At 42.5% G+C, this 22,972-nt stretch overlaps 1 protein-coding gene across 6 annotated transcripts in view; it reads right to left on the reverse strand.

The window, feature by feature from the left end:
* LOC115157710 (rho GTPase-activating protein 22) overlaps positions 1-21,321 on the reverse strand; it is a 35,907-nt gene extending 14,586 nt beyond the window's left edge. For 2 of the 6 annotated variants that reach the window (XM_029706163.1, XM_029706190.1), the window contains exons 1-3: positions 21,162-21,321; positions 15,586-15,785; positions 14,297-14,384 (exon numbers count right to left, since the gene is read on the reverse strand). In XM_029706163.1, coding sequence (XP_029562023.1) covers positions 14,297-14,384; positions 15,586-15,785; positions 21,162-21,204 — 331 coding nt within the window. In that variant the 5' untranslated portion in view covers positions 21,205-21,321. Of the gene's footprint in view, positions 1-302; positions 386-802; positions 1,107-9,188; positions 9,274-14,296; positions 14,385-14,701; positions 15,536-15,585; positions 15,786-21,161 lie in introns of those variants that run through there. The other 4 variants (XM_029706169.1, XM_029706179.1, XM_029706177.1 and 1 more) reach the window with 4 other exon arrangements.
* Between the last annotated feature and the right edge of the window lie 1,651 nt (positions 21,322-22,972).

Raw genomic sequence — 22,972 nt, forward strand, 5'->3', positions numbered from 1 at the left:
CAACTACCTTTATTAATGTGCAATCGTTTTGTTAACAGTTTTGCATATTTTTAGGCTTGGTCAAGTTGTTTACAGTAAGAGTAGAATAACTTAGCTTCTAATTTTAACTAGTAACACCAACCCCAATGGTGCAACACAATAGGGGAAGGGAATGTGGCAAGAAAACGTTAGCTAGGTAAACAGACACTGCATACAGCTAGCTAGCAAAACAGACTCGTCAACAAAATGCACAAATGGCTTGCTAGCCAGACAAGTTTAGACTGAACAATACACAATGAACAGATGTTGTTAAAATGTTTTACCTCCAGACGAGTCGGGCAGGACTGTTTTCTCCTGCCAAGCCAATGCAATGGAGTGAAACGTGATCAGGTGCCCACTTTAGTTCCTGAAAATATTTTTAAAGTATTTGCGACATGTCTTTAGCTGGCTAACAAGTTCACCAATTCATGACTTAAAAACGGCCAGATTCTTCACAATTGACCCATTGCTGAATCTACGATTAGTTAGTTTAGTTGTTCATCTCTAAACATACGATAAGCATGATGAGATCGCCTGCTAGCTAGTTATCATGTCCGCTACATCTGGTCACACACTGGTCGAATCAACGTTGTTTCCACGTCACTTCAATTACATTACATTGAACCAACATGGAAAAGATGTTGAAGTGACGTGTTAGCTAGCTAACTTGGCAACAAGCGGATAAACACCAGTTTACTCAGCATTTTAATAAAACATTCATATGAAAGTAATTTGTTGATTTTTTTTAAACATAATTTTATGAATAAACAAACGCTATACTTACATTTCGCAAAATTATTCCTTTTTCTTCTGGAAAATGCTATCCCAAGCGGGGACTTCTGTCGGCCATTAATTCAGATGTTTTTTAAAATAACTTTCGCTGCGTCGCAAGGTGTTATGGGATTACATTTTTTATTGTATTTGGCTCCCTATCAGGGAAAGGATGATACAGTTGTAGAACTGAATGCATTTAAATGAAATGTCTCTTCCGCATGTAACCCAACCCCTCTGAATCAGAGAGGTGCAGGGGGCTGCCATAATCGATATCCACGCCTTCGGCGCCCGGCGAACAGTGGGTTTACTGCCTTGCTCGGGTAAAACAACAGATTTTTACCTTGTCAGCTCTGGGTTTCGATCCAGCAACCTCCCGGTTACGGGCCCAATGCTCTAACCACTGGGCTACCTACCGCCAAAGGAGAAAGCTAGTCTTACTGGGGTCCGATATATAACGAAAAATACATTACAGACAAAATACTTTACAGTTTACATAAATTTAAAAAAATTAACATGTATGTGTGTGCATCTTTCAGTTACACATAAACTCAGCAAAAAAATAAACATCCTCTCACTGTCAACTGCGTTTATTTTCAGGAAACATAACATGTGTAAATATTTGTATGAACATAACAAGATTCAACAACTGAGACATAAACTGAACAAGTTCCACAGACATGTGACTAACAGAAATGGAATAATGTGTCCCTGAACAAAGGGGGGGTCAAAATCAAAACTAACAGTCAGTATCTGGTGTGGCCACCAGCTGCATTAAGTACTGCAGTGCATCTCCTCCTCATGGACTGCACCAGATTTGCCTGTTCTTGCTGTGAGATGTTACCCCACTCTTCCACCAAGGCACCTGCAAGTTCCCAGACATTTCTGGGGGGAATGGCCCTAGCCCTCACCCTCTGATCCAACAGGTCCCAGACATGCTCAATGGGATTGAGATCCAGGTTCTTCGCTGGCCATGGCAGAACACAGACATTCCTGTCTTGCAGGAAATCATGCACAGAACGAGCAGTATGGCTGGCGGCATTGTCATGCTGTAGGGTCATGTCAGGATAAGCCTGCAGGATGGGTACCACATGAGGGAGGAGGATGTCTTCCCTGTAACGCACAGCGTTGAGATTGCCAGCAATGACAACAAGCTCAGTCCGATAATGCTGTGACACACCGCCCCAGACCATGATGAAAACTCCACCTCCAAATCGATCCCGCTCCAGAGTACAGGCCTCGGTGTAACGCTCATTCCTTCGACGATAAATGCGAATCCGACCATCACCCCTGGTGAGACAAAACCACAACTCGTCAGTGAAGAGCACTTTTTGCCAGTCCTGTCTGGTCCAGCGACAGTGGGTTTGTGCCCATAGGCGACATTGTTGCCGGTGATGTCTGGTGAGGACCTGCCTTACAACAGGCCTACAAGCCCTCAGTCCAGCCGCTCTCAGCCTATTGTAGATAGTCTGAGCACTGATGGAGGGATTGTGCATTCCTGGTGTAACTCGGGCAGTTGTTGTTGCCATCCTGTACCTGTCCCGCAGGTGTGATGTTCGGATGTACCGATCCTGTGCAGGTGTTGTTACACGTGGTCTGCCACTGCGAGGACGATCAGCTGTCCGTCCTGTCTCCCTGTAGCGCTGTCTTAGGTGCATCACAGTACGGACATTGCAATTTATTGCCCTGGCCACATCTGCAGTCCTCATGCCTCAGTAAAAAGGCCTCTTTATTGTCCTAAGTTTTCATAACTGTGACCTTAATTGCCTACCGTCTGTAAGCTGTTAGTGTCTTAACGACCGTTCCACAGGTGCATGTTTATTAATTGTTTATGGTTCATTGAACAAGCATGAGAAACCGTGTTAAAACCCTTTACAATGAAGATCTGTGAAGTTATTAGGATTTTTATGAATTATCTTTGAAGACAGGGTCCTGAAAAAGAGACGTTTCTTTTTTTGCTGTGTTTGCATGTCAGTACTAACACACGACATGTCGGTCACATGTGGGAGAGGCGTTGTGCCGAGAGTTGTTGCTTTATTTGTTTTTTCAACCCAGGTTTGCTGTTCACTTGCACTATATGAGATGGAAAGGAGTTCCATGCAATCTTGGCTCTGAATAATACTGCACGTTTCCTTGAATTTGTTCTGGACCTGTGGACTGTGAAAAGACCCCTGATGTCTGGTGGGGTAAGTGTTACTGGCTGGCAGTGCTGTGTGTAAGTTGACTATGCAAACTGTTGTTTTCAGTAATATGGTGTCATAGCTCAGTTGAGTACTGAATACTGTTGCTTTAAGAATGTATCTGGCACGTTGTGCGTGAACAGAGGTGTAAAGATTGGATGAGTGAGTTTTATACGAGTTGTTAACATTAAATAGTTACCCGCAAAACACCAATCTCAACGTCAACAGTGAAGAGGCTACTCCGGGATGCTGGCCTTCTATGCAGAGTACCTCTGTCCAGTGTCGGTGTTCTTTTACCCATCTTAATCTTTTATTTTTATTGGCCAGTCTGAGATATGGCTTTTTCTTTGCAACTCTGCCTAGAAGGCCAGCATCCCAGAGTTGCCTCTTCACTGTTGACGTTGAGACTGGTGTTTTGCGGGTACTGGCCTTCTTTAGACTAGTTGAGTATCTGGAGCATCAGCATTTGAGGGTTTTGCACTCTTCTGGGATGTGAGTAGTACACAGTGTTGTATGAGATCTTCAGTTTCTTGACAGTTTCTCACATGGAATAGCCTTAATTTCTCAGAACAAGTATAGACTGACGAGTTTCAGAAGAAAGTTATTTGTTTCTAGTCATTTTGAAACTGTAATCGAACCCATAAATTCTGATGCTCCAGATACTCAACTAGTCTAAAGAAGGCCAGTTGTATTGCTTCTTTAATCAGAACAACAGTTTTCAGCTGTGCTAACATAATTGCAAAAGGGTTTTCTAATGATCAATTTAGCCTTTTTAAATTATGAACTTGGATTAGCTAACACAACGTGCCATTGGAACACAGGAGTAATGGTTGCTGATAATGGGCCTCTGTACGCCTATGTGTATATATTCCATAAAAATCTGCCGTTTCCTGCTACAATAGTATTTAAAACATTAACCATGTCTACACTGTATTTCTGATCAATTTGATGTTATTTTAATGGACAAAAAAAACTGTTTTTTTTCCAAAAACAAGTGACCCCAAACTTTTGAACGGTAGTGTATATAGGATTGAATCATCAGCATACATGGACACACAGGCTTTGTTTAATGCCAGTGGTAGGTCATTGGTAAAAATAGAAAAGAGAAGAAGGCCTAGAGAGCTGCCCTGCGGTACACCACACTTTACATGTTTGACATTAGAGAAGTTTCCATTAAAGAAAACCATCTGAGATGTATTAGATAGATAGCTCTGAATCCACTTTTTTTTTACAACAGTTTGCTAAGAGCTGGCAGCAAGCTGACAGGTCTGTTGTTAGAACCTGTAAAGGCCACTTTACCACTCTTGCGTAGTGGAATGACTTTGGCTTCCCTCCAGGCCTGAGGACAAACACTTTCCTCTAGGCTCAGATTAAAGATATGACAGATAGGAGTGGCTATAGCAGCTACCATCCTCAGTAGCTTTCCATTTAAGTTGTCAGTGCCAGGAGGTTTGTCATTATTGATCGATAACAATAGTGTCTCCACCTCTCCCACACTAACTTTACAAAATTCAAACTTACATTGCTTTTCTTTCATAATATATTTTTTTATGCATGAATACGATGGCTCACTGTTCGTTGTTGGCATTTCCTGCTTAAGTTTGCCCACTTTGCCATTAAGTAATCATAAAAATAATTGACAAAACCAAATGGTTTTGTGATAAGCCTACTGATTCGATGAAAGATGTAGTTGAATTTGCCCATAATTCCATTTAAAGTACTCAAGTTTTTTTCATCATTCTTCATATCATTGATCTTGGCTTCATAATACAGTTTCTTCTTCTATTTGTTGAGTTTAGTCACATAATTTCTCGATTAGCAGTAAGTCACACTCCTTTTGCCCCATCTCTTTCAACCATACAGTTGTATGTTTATCAATAATTGGAAGAAGCAATTTCATAAATTCATCAAGCGCAGCATCTGGATGCTCCTTTTTTTAAACATAATCCATATAAGAGTTACAGCTACATATTTTGTATAATCTCTTATACACTATTTTAGGCCCAGCTTTTGGAATGTTGTCTTTCCTGGATATAGCCACTACAGTTGAAGTTGGAAGTTTACATACACCTTAGCCAAATACATTTAAACTCAGTTTTTCACAATTCCTGACATTTAATCCTGGTAAAAATTCCCTGTCTTAGGTCAGTTAGGATCACCCCTTTATTTTAAGAATGTGAAATGTCAGAATAATATTAGAGAGTGATTTATTTAAGTTTTTATTTCTTTCATCACATTCCCAGTGGGTCAGAAGTTTACATACACTCAATTAGTATTTGGTAGCATTGCCTTTAAATTGTTTAACTTGGATCAAATGTTTCGTGTAGCCTTCCACAAGCTTCTCACAGTAAGTTGGGTGAATTTTGGCCCATTCCTCCTTACAGAGCTGGTGTAACTTAGTCAGGTTTGTAGGCCTCCTTGCTCGCACATGCCTTTCTAGAATTGAGGTCAGGGATTTGTGATGGCCATTCCAATACCTTGACTTTGTTGTCCTTAAGCCATTTTGCCACAGCTTTGGAAGTATGCTTGTGGTCATTGTCCATTTGGTCTGCAGATAGACTCTACTCAGGATACATGGCATTGGGATATGCCAATTCACCTGCACAGTTGATCTCAATAATTATTGGTCACCTCATTACCGCTCCCAAGAATATGATATTTGTGTCCTGTTGCAACCCAAGTCTTTCAAGATACACTATATATTTAAAAGTATGTGGAAACATGTTCTTCTCTAGTAATGAGTCACTTTTCACCATCTGGTGGTCCGGGTTTGCCGGATGCCAAGAAAATGCTACCTGCCCCAATACATAGTGCCAACTGTAAAGTTTGGTCTAGGAAGAATAATGGTTTGGGGCTGTTTTTCATGGTTTGGGATAGGCCCCTTAGTTCCAGTGAAGGGAAATCTTAACACTACAGCATACAATGACATTATAGACGATTCTGTGCTTCCACCTTTGTGGCAACAGTTTGAAGAAGGCCCTTTCCTGTTTCAGGATGACAATGCCCTCGTGCACAAAGCGAGGCCCATACAGAAATGGTTTGTCGAGATCGGTGTGGAAGAACTTGACTGGCCTGCACAGAGCCTTGACCTCAACCCAATCGAACATCTTTGAGATTAATTGGAACGCCGACTGCAAGCCAGGCCTAATCGCCCAACATCACTGCCCGACCTCACTAATGCTCGTGGCTGAATGAAAGCAATCCCCACAGCAATGTTCCAACATCTAGTTGGAAGCCTTCCCAGAGGAGTTGGAGGCTGTAATAGCCCATGATTTTGGAATGAGATGTTCGGTGAGCATGTGTACACATACTTTTGGTCATGTAGTGTATGTTCACCCTATGGTTGGTATTGTCATCGCAACAACTTAGTCCTTTTTTAACAGACTAAGGGCAATTTATCTATTTGACAAGTATTCCGTAAAGTATTTCCTTGGTTACCACAGAAAATATACTGTGGCAATTTACTTGACAATTTGTATGAATGGAAATGAACGTTGGTGTAGCCTACTGACTGTTATTATTTTATTTGTTAACAGTTTTCTATTTACATTATCCAAAAGTGTCATTTCTTATCAAGCCAGGGGGAAAAGAACCATGGACTGTCCACATTTGAAATGTGTAACTACATCAAGTCAATCAGGGGATTGATTTATTTGTGCCAGAAGGGCGTGGGCCGGAATCGTATCTGCGTGACATGGTAGGCCTATATGTGCGCACTGAAGGCAGCGTCCCTAACTGCTAAACCACCCCAGGCCACAATTGAACTCAATTTTGACAGTTAATTCATAACCTTAGGATACACTAGACATTTGTACGTCGTAGTCTGGTGGAGACCAATGTCTATATTGTGTTATTAATCTATATAAAACGACGGTTGTTGATGTGTATGGCTGCATTTCAGATAAATGTTTGGACATTTCAATGTTGCAGTAATAGGGCCTAGGCCTAGAGTTTGCGCAATCGAGAGAGAATATTATTTTGATAGCAAGCCTGATCCCAGTGATTCGACTACCTCTGCATGGAGAGAAAGAGAACTGCTAATTTTCAGCCACTCACAAGGCTCATTTGAATTTCCTGGTGCAGCACGAAAATTCTCTGCGACAGAAGTGTGATCAAGTTAAGTGCCGACATCTGTAGATAGAGTTCCTGTTAGTGCATTGCTACCATATTACTATAGTCTTAGAATCAGTTGAAACCCCTTATGCCCGAGTAAAAAGTAATGAGAATTCCCTTGCCTTCATAAAATATTGCATTATGATCCTATCGTTTGACTGGTGGAATATTGGTTCTGTGAAGGTATACTGTATTTCCCACTTGTCTTCTGCTTCAAAACAACTTACTCATATACCAGACAGGCATAAAGCAATAATGCCCAGCTAGCTGCTGCCATCTGATATGAACTTCAATAAAACAGAGAATAAATGGACTCCCACTGTAGGAGACGATCATATCATTCACCAAATATAATACCTTCTACTGTCTTGTACCAAATATACCTTCTAACCGTCTTGTCTTTATTGGCTACTTTTGGTTCTAAAACATAGGACTTATATCGTTACAGCTTGAAAAGCACTTCTTCAAAAAGCTGTTCCTTTATGTGGTCTGATAGGAAAGCCAAAGCTTTTCAGACCCAGTTCCTGTCATTAATAACAGTGTAGACCAGATGGATCCCTTCCCACCAGGTCGCCTAGCCAACGGGAAAGAGAGAAATCAAGCAAGTGATAAAGATGTCTTGCCGACGCAGACATAAAGGAGCCTGAACACAGCCAATAGTTCCTCTTCCAGCTCACTGCCAGGCGGATAAGACAGCTTCACAAAATCAATCAAGAAATGGCAGACTGTCAAAAATCTAAGAAAATCCTCTGTTTGAAGAAAGAAAGTAAAAAGATTTGATTTGGAGACAAGAGCTCTGGGATTTAATGAAAGTAAGTCTCACTCCTACAGAGCACAGTGAAGGGCTGGTATTTTGAAAAGGACACTTCATGTTCCACAGAAAACTGCAGTGAAGGTCATTTTTTGATAATAATGATTCCCTCAGGTTGGTAAATGTCAGACTGCCCACTGTGCTTGTGGATGGATGGATCCTCAGTGGAAGATGAAGGATGGGTTTTACTGCGAAAAATAAATTTATTCTTATCGCTGATTGTACTGTGTGAACTTAGTTAACTGACTGCAGTAAATGGTAAGCAGTGGCGTTGTGTGTGTACGGTATGTGTGTGTGGTCAGTGTTAATAATTGGCCAGAGAATTATTCTGAGGATTGGGAGTGGATTAACTCCTTTTGACCATTGTGATTGTCCAACCTTTGTTGGATAATCAGAAAAGCTTACCCTTCAAGTGAAATGAAGGACTCTTCACAAAACCTGACTGCAGAATGTTATACAACAACAGAGCCACCAACTAAAGATAACACTTCTTTGAGCCCCTCTAGTGCCCCTACTAAGTACACCTTCTGTCGGGGTATGACAGACTGCACTATGGACAAAACAAGTGAAATCCACAACAGACAGATGAATCTCAACCGCCAACCCGGTCTCATAGCATTTCCTATGGTTCTGTATGTAAATCCGAAACACTCCATTTAGTATGATATATTACATTTTGTGTGGTATGTATTAATTTGTGGATGTCCATCATCCATTTCGTAGGATATGCTACGAATTACAATTCGCATGATATGTTACAAAATACAATATGTTACGAATTTGCAATACGTATGATATGTTACGAATTGTAGCTATAGTTAGCTAGGTTAGGGATTAGGGTTAGGGGATAAGGTTAGGGTTAAGTTTAGGGTTAGTAGTTAGGTAAAATGGTTAAGGTTAGGGGAAGGGTTAGCTAACATGCTAAGTAGTTGCAAAGTAGCTAAAAAGTAGTAAATAGTTGCTAAAATTGTCCTTGATAAGATTCAAACACGCAACCTTTGAGTTGCTAGACGTTCACGTCCAACCCAACCAACCACCCTAGGCCCTATTACTGCCTTTCGTTTATTGCTTAAGCAATCTTCTGTCTTATGTAATCATACCAAACCTAACATATCATACTAATTTGGGTGTCACGGATTTACATTTACTACAGTATGTTACATCTAATCTATGAGACCAGGCTTCAACCACCCATAGCTGTCCAATGTACATTGTAATTACAATACTTTACATGTACCCAAATTAAATTAAATGGCATTTTCCAAATATAACTCTAAAAAGGTAGCTAGAATTACCTTGCAGGTGTTCCTGTTTGAGCCCGGTGGGCTTACAGCAGGCCAGCCCCATTCCCATGCTTCACTGAGGGGAGCTGACAGTGCTACAGCTGGGGCATGAACGTACACACTGCCCTCCTGGAGGTTGTATATCTTTATCCACAAACAGGTACTACTGGGCAGACGGTGCCAATAAGGCATGCTCGATGCCAGGAAAAACGAAACCCGAAAAACAAGTCCCTTATTTTTCATCCGTTCACACGGTCCCTCATTCACTGACATGGGCAGCAGCAAATCCCTCTATCCCCTAGCTTCCCTATGGAGAGGCAGGTCCCAGAGGAAGAGCTAAGCTCTCCTTGTGTTGCCTTGCCTTGCTCTCCCTCCCTGGCTGTGTGCAGCTGTGTGTGGAGTGACAGGAAGATGGGCTGCTCTTCCTTTCCTTACCAAACAAACCTCCACCGTCCCAACACAGAAAACAAACAGACCCTGCTAATCAATTGGGAAGCCTCTGGGTGGCCAGCTTTGATGGTGATCTATAGTATGAGTCTAAACTGCAATGTACTGTATCAATGTAATCATGTTGTTGGATGACACGATGCTGTAGGCTAGTTTGTCCTACTAACCCATATTTAAAAACCCATACACAAAAAAGTGTTGAACAAATAAAAATATATTTTATATTTGAGATTTTTCAAAGTAGCCACCCTTTGCCTTGATGACAGCTTCGCATACTCTTGGCATTCTCTCAACCAGCTTCATGAGCAATGCTTTACCAACAGTCTTGAAGGAGTTCACACATATGCTGAGCACTTGTTGGCTGCTTTTCCTTCAGTCTACAGTCCAACTCATCCCAAACCATCTCAATTGGGTTGAGGTTTGGTGATTGTGGAGGCCAGGTCATTTGATGCAGCACTGCATCTCTCTCCTTGGTCGAATAGCCCTTACACAGCCTGGAGGTGTGTTTGGGTCATTGTCCTGTTGAAAAACAATGATAGTCCCACTAAGCACAAACCAGATGGGATGGCGTATTACTGCAGAATTCTGTGGTAGCCATGCTGGTTAAGTGTGCCTTGAGTTCTAAATAAATCACTGACAGTGTCACCAGCAAAGCACCCCCACACCTCCTCCTCCATGCTTCACGTTGAGAACCACACATGTGGAGATCATACGTTCACCTACTCTGCGTCTCACAAAAATCTCAAATTTGGACATCAGACAAAAGGACAGATTTCCACCGGTATAATGTCTATTGCTCGTGTTTCTTGGCCCAAGCAGGTTTCTTCTTCTTATTGGTGTCCTTAGGAGTGGTTTCTTTGCAGCAATTCGACCATGAAGGCCTGATTCACACAGTCTCCTTTGAACAGTTGATGTTGAGATGTGTCTGTTACTTGAACTCTGTGAAGCATTTATTTGGGCTGCAATTTCTGAGGCTGGTAACTCTAATGAACTTATCCTCTGCAGCAGAGGTAACTCTGGGTCTTCCTTTCCTGTGGCGGTCCTCATGAGACCCAGTTTCATCATAGTGCTTAATGGTTTTTGCAACTGCACTTGAAGAAACTTTCAAAGTTCTTGAAATGTTCTGGATTGACTGACATTCATGTCTTAAAGTGATGGATGGACTGTCATTTCTCTTTGCTTATTTGAGCAGTTCTTGCCATAACATGGACTTGGTCTTTTACAAAATAGGGCTATCTTCTGTATACCACCCTTACCTTGTCACAACACAACTGATTGGCTCAAACACATTAAGAAGGAAAGAAATTCCACAAATGAACTTTTAACAAGGTACACCTGTTAATTGAAATGCATTCCAGGTAAGTGCCTCATGAAGCTGGTTGAGAGAATGCCAAGAGTGTGCAAAGCTGTCATCAGGGCAATGTGTGGCTACTTTGAAGAATCTGAAATATAAAATATATTTTGATTTGTTTAACACTTTTTTTGATTACTACATGATTCCATATGTGTTATTTCATAGTTTTGATGTCTTCACTATTATTCTACAATGTAGAAAATAGTAAAAATAAAGAAAACCCTTGAATGAGTAGGCGTGTCCAAACTTTTGACTGGTACTGTATGCAAGCATGTAAGTCGCTTTCGATAAAAACGTTTGATAAATGGCTTGTATTAATTCCAGCATGCTGCTCAGAGACATGGGACTCAAACCCAGCCCTTAGCTCGTTTCCATCCATAAACATGGGACTTAAACCCAGCCCTTAGCTCATTTCCATCCATAAACGTGGGACTTAAACCCAGCACTTAGCTCGTTTCCATCCGTAAACATGGGACTTAAACACAACACTTAGCTCGTTTCCATTTCTTACGCAACACTATCTGGGGTCATGAAGTGAACCATTGTTGTAGTTGCTGACAGTTTATGCATATCAAGTAAGAAAAGCTCACACTGAAGCACAGATGAAATGTAGGTATGCATTAATATTGTCTACTTTTTCCAACCTGGGTTACATTACTCAAGTAAACAAGGTCATAAACCAATCAGAATCACGTCATTTCACACAACAATTAACTATAGAGACTTATAAGGATCTCGTTGTAGTCTATCCCTATTCCAAGTCAGCCTGGTCTGTAAGGAATGATCAGACAGACATTCAGCACTGACAGCAAGTTGAACTCAGAGCAGAAGTACTGTAAGTCTTTAGAGAGGAGGACTGTCCCTTTGTCTAGAACTGTTACCGGTGTGCTTTATAAAACCCATGGATGTTGCACGTGTGGGGGAAGGGGATAGACAAACAGATATTTGATAAGGCTGAACTTAGTTAAATACTCTGTGGGAGAGCTGGGGGCAGGGGACAGGCTCCAAGTGTGTGCGTGTGTGTGTGTGTGTGTGTGTGTGTGTGTGTGTGTGTGTGTGTGTGTGTGTGTGTGTGTGTGTGTGTGTGTTTGCACATGCACTGGCTAAACAAGTAGCCTGCAATAATGAATTAGCTGAAGTAGTCACGTTTACACAGGCTTGTGCTTTAGTGTGTGTGTGTGTGTGTGTGTGTGTGTGTGTGTGTGTGTGTGTGTGTGTGTGTGTGTGTGTGTTAGTGCACCATCCTTTCCTGGCTGTTGTTTCCCAGCTGGCTTTATGGCTAGAGACCAACACAAAAGGAAGCTTAGCCTTGAGTAGCCCCCTTAAGCACAGACAGCATTTAAAAAACACAGATTATTACAACTGTTCCTTAATCTGATAGGCTTTCAGTCATAGCCGTATACTTTCAGTTGAACCAAAATGGATTGCTGGATTTGGCTGTGTTTTGGTTCATTGCTTGCTTTCTAGGTCACAAGGATATTCCAGTTAAAATACGCAGAATATTTTACTTTGAAAAGGTGTGAGGCCTCCCAAACTATTAATAAAACCCTTGGATATGAGGACAGAAGAAAAGCTATCAGGGAGGTTAATTTGGTCATACAGGATGTCTATCAACGTAGATGTTCTTGTGGAAATGAGTGGAGATGCATCATGTATCAATGTATCATCACCTGCCACATTTTGGACCCCAAAGAAAATCTAGCTACTTGTACCCTTGATAAGTTAGTCTCAGTTTGCAGGGGCCTTTGCTTCTCTTTCGTTTGGACAGGGCAAGGACCTTAAAATGTCCACAACAAACACGACCTGCAAGGGCGTTTATTGCCAGAGCTCATGCATGGAGGGAGTCAGTGAACTGAGACCCAGGAACACCCTATCGCCCAGCCTTGCTCTGAAAGGATGACGTGACGCAGTTACAGAAAACGAAAGGTGCTAAGAGGAATTCATCAAACGTGCTATGAACATCATACAGACAGTAGCCTCAGGAGTCATGGGCTCTCTAACCCCCTGCAGTCAAAAGCTAAATTTTTCAACGAATTTCAGGCACTGCTCTGTGCCAGAACTGGTTTTGAAATGGATAGTATAAATGAGGACATAGGACCATCGGTCCAAAGTGGATGTGACTCCATACTGTATGGAGACATTTTGGCTGATATGGGTAATGTATTATTCCCTGTGGACCCACTGTAAGAAGTGTACAGAAAGCTTCCCTGCGCCTCTGTTGAAGCCTTACAGTAATACTTGTTTACCATGATCCCCTGTTTCCCAACCCCTCTTACTAAAGTGCTAGAGTGGATCTTTATCGTAGTGCGAAAGTCAACCTAAGCCCCCAGTAGCTGTTCATTTCAAAGCTGAGAAGCGAAAAAGGCTTTAATTTAAGCTGATTAAGAATAAAACAAAGGGGGAGAAAGAAAAAAAACAAGGGCCTGAGGATTGAATATCTTGTAAACATTAGATGTAGGAGGTATGGAGGGGGTGAGTTGGGTTTGGGAGTGAAAGGTATGTAGTTTGAAATTCAATCCCATTTCCATTCTCACTGTCCCACTGTTTTAATGGTCTTCAGAAATGGCTTTGTCTGCCTGTGTGCTGCCTGCCTGGCCCATCCACACTTGGCTGATTGGGGTCACACTCTCCTGCAATATTTACTCATCATAAATAAAACACACAGGGACCCAATGGCCCGTCGACAACAATAAACAGTGGGAAAAACCACCTAGCTATATCACTCAGTAAAGGGTATTTGCTATCTCGCACACTCTGAGTGACTTTCATTGAAAATGACCATTTGGCTGTATTGAGCGCAATCAAAAGCTTGAAGAGCTGATTGAGTAGGGTCTTTCCAGCACACTCGCCCCCAGGCAACGCTGTGTATGGATGTCAACAGTAACTGACTCCTGATAGACATGAGACCCAGGTATTGGGGTCGATAAGCCTGGACAAGGCTAGGAGATTCTCTTTTCTCCCTGAGGTATTAATGTGTTCTTAGAGATTAGTTCTGATTCTGGAGTCTTAGTTTGGAAATTATGTTATGAGAGAGATTACCATCCACAGGATTTCGAAAGCAATTCTTAGCTGGTCATATAATTGCACAGTGCATTGAGTGCAAGCTCATCTACCAGTCAGTAGTGTGTACTGTATGTCCTACATCTACATTCTCTACACCAGACGCCGTTGTTAAACATCAGCATTGCCCCCTGCTGGGCTACTGTGGTATTGAGAAAACTACAATGTTAAATATCAGCTCTGTGCGGTGATGCCTGACTTTGACAGCACATTTTTTTGTGAGAATAGGAGAGGGTTTGGTGTTGATGGATCACCTCACCTGGAACAATTTCAAAAAGATGTCTCCCTGGTTCCTCTGAGTTGGCGGTGAGCTCATTCACCTGACAGCCCTGCAGGGGTATGCAGCCCTGGAACGAACAAACCGAGAAGGACTTAACTGGAACACAGGAATCAGCAGCATTTGGGAATAGATCCATTTGAAACCAAAGATTAACGATACCTCAGTGAGACTCTAATCGATTAAAAATCACAAATATTGATTAAATCATGATGAGACTATTAGGGTAGAAAATAGACCGAAGATCTCGTTATTTATATTGATCTCTTTAATCTATCCAATGATGAAGATGTACACATTATCAAATGCAGATCAATAGTAATTTAACAACGGAATCAAGGCCTGTTAATTAGAGACTACGCAGAAGGAAAATTGGTCTCATCCTACCAGTCTGGAGCTGGCACTATCCCACATCAAACTGGCTGCGATCTTCCAAATGGCCAAACTAGAGGCCAAGCTGTCACCACATTAGCCGCCATGGCAACAAATTGGTAGAACGTTGGCGCAGGGCTAGCAGCCCAGAAGCACATCTCCCAAGCGTACAATGTGGCTTGAATACTGCTGGTGGGAACGAATGAATGAGAAGAACCAAAATGTAACTCAAGATCTGAGATTATTCTTCCTTCAGAGTGTGTCTTGGAGCAAACTCTCTGGCTCTAACACAAATCCATTCCTTAATGACCTGCTCTACATGATGAGAAATGGCTATTGATCGATTTTGTGCAAATGTCCTTCCTCCAATTATAATTTCCTTTCATCTCAGTGTGAGACCTTGATGTGTGATGTGCCTACGCAGTGCCCTGCTCCGATTCCTATTGATTAGATGGGGGGAAATCATCCAGATTGACACTCGCACACATCCTGAATACTGCACAGGGAGGTGTGTAGAGAAATCAATTCTGGCTGGATGACTATTGACAGCCTTTGATTAAAAGGTGTCAACCAACAGGTTTCGTGACTCATGACCAACACTGAGCGACGCTATCAAAATTATGTTTTATCCTGATTTTCCTCCTAGGCAGGGCACGATGACAATGTAATCCATCCAGGCTAGGTCATGGTATAGAAAGTTCTTTATTTTCTATTGGCCATTTGACCTGCGTGTCTAAGGAATGGATGGAAAAACCACAGCAAACAAGCAAAGTATTTGTGGAGACGATCTGAACCTGCGACGTTGGCTTTATTGTAAGGTCCCACATTCAACCAAATAAAGGATGTCAGCTAACCTCTGTAAGAATGTGAAGAAGAGCTTAGGTGTGAACGTTCAGTACCTGTGGCTTGGTCTCCTCCTCCTCTTTGTAGAAGAAAAGCTGGTCGGAGCGCAGGACAAACCATCTCAGCTGCCAGTTCTTCATGATGCTCCTCTGTTTCTTCAGCCAGCCAGCTTTCAGAGCCCCCTCCTGGAGACTGGGGGAGGACGGGCGGATTGGGCCCCGGGACACATCTCCCATCACCATGCTCTTGGACCGGGCTGGAGAGTGGAGATACACATACAAACATGAATACAAATACACATTTAAGCAGCAGGGAGACAGGCACATACACATAGTGTGTGTGCGCTCCAGGGTTGCCATGGTGAGGCACATACCACACACACCATGTCCTGCCCTGGAGCTGAGGCCGAGGCCCCCCTTCCTCCCCCGGGTAGAGGTGGCTGGAGACCCACACGGCACAGGGAAGAAAGGAGAGGCCTCAGGTGATATAAGCGATTAATGTAAAGCCCCTGGAAGAGAGTTATTGTCTGTTCTGGCAGACCAATAGAACCAGGAACCTGTTTGAACTGGGATAACAAGGCCTCCTGGGATGTCTCTGGGTTTTAGTGTAATGTGAGCTCAGTCAAGGACCGTTTCAGATGCAGTTCATGTCAGGAGGCTCTGGAGTCACGCGCTGTCCCTCACCCTGTATCAGTTTCAGTCTGTTCTCTATTCAACGCAATTGATGAAATGAGCTACATTAAAAAGTACAGGAATCACTCAATATTACTCAATATTTTTCTCAGAGAGAAAATGGCGCTGACAGACATGGCAGTTCTGCTTCTAGCTCCTAAGCAGCTTTGCAGTATTTTTATTTATTTTTTGTTATTTCTATTCAACGCAAATACAAGCATTTCGCTACACCCACAATAACATCTGCTAAATATGTCTATGTGACCAATAAAATTTGGTTTGAAAACAGTACAGCCTGTGCAGAAAGTAACATCTGGTGATTACTACGGGAAAAAACAGCATGCTTTGATCATGCCATTTTCCAAAATCAACTAAACCCTGAATACAGCTTCTAGAGACCATCCTGAGAGAATAACCACTCAGCAACACATCTCACGGAGCCAAACAGCAGCAAGGCAAACAAGACAAAACTATTTGATTATCATGTATAATTTATAAGAATCAATCCAGCATCCTGTGTGACATACTCAGGATCAATGCCCAGATGGCTTAGAGGCGGAAGAGGGGATGAAAATCAATGTTTGTTCTGTAATTTCTCTCTTATTCTCCTTCTTCTGCTTCTTCTTCTTCTTCTTGCGATATGGGATGGGGGGCCAGGAGTTTCTCACATGGTCAAAGAAAACTCCTGACCCTAAGGATGGGGAATGCTATGGTATAGATGCAGACACCCTGAAAAGACACTTCCCGACATATCCCCGGCACCACCAACCATGTTTCATTGGAATGAATTGATAGTTCAAACTGTTCATTCATTTACAGTCATTGTATACTATACTCTTTGGTTGTGGGCTTGGCTGTGGCACAACATAGCATGGCCACTATAGCCTAGTCATCGTGGTCCCCCTCCACTCCTACCTCCATCGCTGCCTGGCTCCATTCCTAATCGGTTAAACTCACAAGAGGAACAGGGGCCGTATATCACGTTAAACATCTCTCTCTCTCCGTCTACAACCATCCCTCTCTGCCTCCGTCGCCGTGTCTGGCTGCACTGCTGGCCCCACTCAATCACAGCCCTGTGTTCTACCCTGGAAGCCTTATTAGACTAAGTGCATACTGTACACTCAAGAGTCCTGGAGGGACTATAAGCATGGTTAGTAGAGTGTTGTTTGAGCTCTTTTGTTTGAATTGGTTTATTGTGAGAATTAATTTGAATTGGTTTATTGTGAGATACAATGGGCTCTAGTCAATCTGTTCAAAGCTGAAGCGTTACAGATTCCGCGCAAGAAATATAAAGGTCATTTCCGATTGAGCCGACATATGCAGCGTTTACCGTGAATACAGTCTCCGTCGAAGCGGGAACATTGCCTTTAAATTTCAATCATTCTGTAAAGCTGAACTTCTGCGATGCGGATTGAATAGAACCCAATATCGAAGAATTATCGAACAAGAACAATATTGTCTTAATTGGAACTATAACGAGAAGGTCTTTCACTACTGTAGTCATTATTCTGTCATTCCGGACAGATGTTTTGCATCTGTGGTGTTTCAGGACACAGTGGCGTTGTGGGTTTTCTAAACGGACATTTGGGGGAAACCTCCAAGAGTCTTGTTTTCCAGTTTCCACACTGTCTTTTCAAATTTGTCTCCACAGGAAGAAACCAACTGGGTCCAAGAGGAATAAAGGAATGATTTGTAAATGTTGCCATAGTAATGTAATGTACCGTAGTTCGCACCAGCTGTTGCAATCCGTGGGCGCTTTGGAATACACTGCCCAATTATCTGAGTCAGTGTGCGTGTGTGTGTGTGTGTGTGTGTGTGTGTGTGTGTGTGTGTGTGTGTGTGTGTGTGTGTGTGTGTGTGTGTGTGTGTGTGTGTGTGTGTGTGTGTGTGTTGGTAGACCAAATGCTACACTGAGCCAGTTTGGACATTTCTCCTCAGTGATTCATACCTTCCCTGTGTTGACATGGGTGTAGCTACAATGTGGTCTCACTCAATCTGTAACATTGGGACTGTGGTTCAAAGTGAACATTTTCACAAAATACTAGCAATTCATTGAGTGTGCGTTCTTACTAGTTCTTTCCATGTTTAAAGTTAAGTAAATGGATGATTCACTCTCTCAGTAGCTCTGGGATTCAAACCCACACATGCTATCCCCTCCATATGATCTATAGTTATCTTCAATGAACAATATAGTAGATTGGTGGTCCACCATCTTGATTCTATGTATCATGTACCCCCTGACCCTAGAGAATAGTCTGCCAAGGATGTGCATCATGAGTAATGTATATTGTGTATGAGCTTCATTAATACCATCAATCAATGAGCTAATGTCTAAAAGCGCCAGCTAAGATGTGCTCTGTATAACCTGTTTATTTAGCATGTTTCAATGTGCTGCTACTAGCGTATGGTATATATGTCTAACCCATAGTAATTACATATTGTATGATTTAATCCATAGCAGAGCCATGTATTTCGAGAGTTGAGACATTGAGGTTTCTGCAATATGATGCATTTACATGACACTACAACATTCTATGGCAGCCATGTTGGCTTCCTATTAACATTACATTTATTTTTATTTATTTTATTTCACCTTTATTTAACCAGGTAGGCTAGTTGAGAACAAGTTCTCATTTACAACTGCGACCTGGCCAAGATAAAGCAAAGCAGTTCGACACATACAACAACACAGAGTTACACATGGAATAAACAAACATACAGTCAATAATACAGTAGAAAAATAAGTCTATATACAATGTGAGCAAATGAGGTGAGATAAGGGAGGTAAAGGCAATAAATAGGCCATGGTGGCGAAGTAAATACAATATAGCAATTAAACACTGGAATGGTAGATTTGACAGTAGATGAGTATGCAAAGTAGAAATACTGGGGTGCAAAGGAGCAAAAAACATAAATAAATACAGTAGGGGAAGTGGTAGTTGTTTGGGCTATTTATAGATGGGCTATGTACAGGTGCAGTGATCTGTGAGCTGCTCTGACAGCTGGTGATTAAAGCTAGTGAGGGAGATAAGTGTTTCAGAGATTTTTGTAGTTCGTTCCAGTCATTGGCAGCAGAGAACTGGAAGAAGAGGCGGCCAAAGGAGGAATTGGCTTTGGGGGTGACAAGTGAGATATACCTGCTGGAGCGTGTGCTACGGGTGGGTGCAGCTATGGTGACCAGCGAGCTGAGATAAGGCGGGACTTTACCTAGCAGAGACTTGTAGATGACCTGGAGCCAGTGGGGTTTGGCGACGAGTATGAAGCGAGGGCCAGCCAACGAGAGCGTACAGGTCGCAGTGGTGGGTAGTATATGGGGCTTTGGTGACAAAACGGATGGCACTGTGATAGACTGCATCCAATTTGTTGAGTAGGGTGTTGGAGGCTATTTTGTAATTGACATGACGAATATCATGTCTAGAATGAGCATTATGATGCATTTACATGACACTACAACATTCTATGGCAGCCATGTTGGCTCTCCATTAACAGTACATGAGGAATATCATGTCTAGAATGAGCATTATGATGCATTTACATGACACTACAACATTCTATGGCAGCCATGTTGGCTCTCCATTAACATTACATGAGGAATATCATGTCTAGAATGAGCATTATGATGCATTTACATGACACTACAACATTCTATGGCAGCCATGTTGGCTCTCCATTAACATTACATGAGGAATATCATGTCTAGAATGAGCATTATGATGCAGCCACGTTAACTAAATACATGGCTCTGATTGATAGTAATGACATAGACTAAGTGTGGCTGTTTTCCTGTTGATCTCATACCTACCTTACAGTATGATGTTTCAACGTGGGTGAAAACTCAACCCAGAGATAGTCATCATGACCATAGAGAAATATGACTGCATGATTGCATTGCACACACACGTACTATAGCCTATGATATCCAGTCACTATTGTTAATATACTTTTGAGCTGCGTATTCATCATCACACGATATAGATGTACAGTCCCCTCTCCACATCGAAGAATAGCTATCCATTAACCTGTCACAATGGGTAGACTTATCAGCCACAAGACAAATTACCTGGCTCTTTTTCTCCAAGCATGGAATCCATTTTGAGAAATTCAATTTCATGAATCTGGTTGCTGTGTGATTTATGATGCCTGGGAAGGAGCTGGTAGAGTTACAGGTGCATCATTTCCACTGACTCATCTGCGGTTGATGAATGTATTAACCCATTGAGAATTAGTGGAGTGTTTGCGTTGCCGGAGAAACTGTAGTAGGCTCCACTCGGATCGGGGGGGGGGGGGGTACTTATCTATGCTGTGTGTGTGTACTACTGTGCCTGTAGCTTAGCTGTCAGTACTGTCCATGATGTGTAATATAGTACAGTAGTGGGATCTCTCATTCCAAAAAAACAAGAGTGAAACAGCTGCGATGTGGGCTATTTAATGAGGTTTCCATGGACCAGGAAATAGATTTTCTATGCACCAGGAATTGAAATCGGATTCCGTCATGTGTTTTGTTGAATGAATAAAAGGAAGCAATCACATTCCAATTACAACATCTATGCAGAGAATGTGTGTATCTTAGAACCACAAAGCTAATTGAATCTATTTCATTAATCCATTTCGTTTATCATACACTCTCAATTGTATCTTATTTTAGAGAGAAGAACAGAACAAAGATAACAAAGTGACCTATCCCTATATCCAGTGATATTCACGGTTTCACATTCACTATCTAAACACACCTGCATCATTTTGACGTTCACCATTCAATGCATCAAAAGCAGCAATTGACAGACAAGCATCTGATCAGCATTATCAAGATGAAACAGGAGATGATGATGTCATTGACAGCATCATAGTAGAACGACCCGTGTGTACCGGCCATATGCTCCATTCAGATATGTAGTGGTAGTAGTAGTAGTATGGTTAGGTAGTAGTGGTAGAGAAAAATACAATGCGCTCGGCTCTCTCACCTCTCCTGGTCTGTCTAATCTTGGGACTCAGCATGGCTGTCATCGCAGGAAGACCACACTCTCCCCTCTGGGCATGTTCATCCGTCCGTCCGTCCGGCACCCCACCCCTCTTGCTCTTGCTCTCTATCACTCTCTCTTAACACACCATCCTCTCCTCTGTCCTGCCTCTCCTCTCTTCTCTCCTCTCTGCCACTGACGTTCTGCAGTAGGCAACAGCAGCAGCAGCAACAGCAAGCTAGGGGGCTGAGGCTGAGGGGGAGGGATCCCTCCTCCTCGCACACGCTCAGTGGCCTCCACCCATCCCTGCTGCATTATTCATCGCCAGGGAGACCACGCCGGTAGGGAGGGTGGAGGGAGGGGGGATCTCATCCCACTCTTACTACACCACACTGACAGGTAAATGCCTGTGTGTGATCAGAATGTCCTTCCAAGCGCAGGCTTCACTGGGGCTGAAACACACAAGGAGTAGAACTGCTGTTCTCTCTCTCTCGTCCTCTCACTCTTCCTCTCTCTCTGGCTGGCAGCTACCATCTTAATCGGCTACAGCTGTGTGCTTCCCTGTTTTTCCACAGATGTTCTGTCATTTTCTCACTTTCTCTCTTCTTCTCCCTCTGTGTTCTTCCTTTTCTTTCTCGAGTCTCTGCCTCTCATCTCTAGATCTCTGTATATTATCTCTCTCTGCCTCTCTCATCTCTAGATCTCTGTATATTATCTCTCTCTGCCTCTCTCATCTTTAGATCTCTGTATATTATCTCTGCCTTTGTCATCTCTAGATCTCTGTATATTATCCCTCTCTGCTTCTCTCATCTCTAGATCTCTGTATCTCTCTCTGCCTCTCTCATCTCTAGATCTCTGTTAATTATCTCTCTCTGCCTCTCTCATCTCTAGATCTCTGTATATGATCTCTCTCTGCTTCTCTCATCTCTAGATCTCTGTATATTATCTCTGCCTTTGTCATCTCTAGATCTCTGTATCTCTCTCTGCCTCTCATCTCTAGATCTCTGTATATTATCTCTCTCTGCCTCTCTCATCTCTAGATCTATGAATATTGTCTCTCCTTCCCTCCATCCCTCCCTCTCTCTCCCTTTCTCTCTCCCTCATTTCTGCATCTCTCTAAGAATATGTCCCTCAGTCAGGCAGCAGCAGCCCAGATATCCTCCACTTATTCTCTTCATCCTCCTCCTCCTCTTCTCCCCCTCTTCATCCTCCTCTTCCTGTATGGAGGATAATAGCTTTAAATCCTCCATTGCAATTGAATCAGCACTGCCCTGTAGACCACAGATGCTCTTATTACAGAGCCCAGAGGGGGGAGGGCAACACACACCCTAGCACAAGCCCAAAATGAGACAGCAATAAAAACCTCACCACCATGGATAGCGTATAGGGCTATGGTTAGGGTTGGGCTGGGCACTGCTGTTTTTGTTCAGTCATAACCACTGGGCTGCTCATGAAATATGGGCTCCTATGTCTATTTCAGAGGTGCATCACATGTTGTATTGTTGTTTAGTGGTTTAAGATGGATTGTTTGAAATGGGAAATATCATGGCTTAGCACTAGCTGTGTGAAAACCTGCAAGCAATGCTGTACAGTAATTAAGCAATAAGGCCATAGGGAGTGTGGTATGTGGCCAATATACCACGGCTAAGGGCTGTTCTTATGCATGACGCAACGTGGAGTGCCTGGATACAGCCCTTAGCCGTAGTATATTGGTCATATACAACAAACCCTGAGGTGCCTTAATGCTATTATAAACTGGCTACCAATGTAATTAGAACAGTAAAAATATATGTTTTTTCATACCCGTGGTATAC

Source organism: Salmo trutta, chromosome 2 (genome assembly GCF_901001165.1).
Source record: "Salmo trutta chromosome 2, fSalTru1.1, whole genome shotgun sequence".
NCBI classification, from domain to species: Eukaryota; Metazoa; Chordata; class Actinopteri; order Salmoniformes; family Salmonidae; genus Salmo; species Salmo trutta.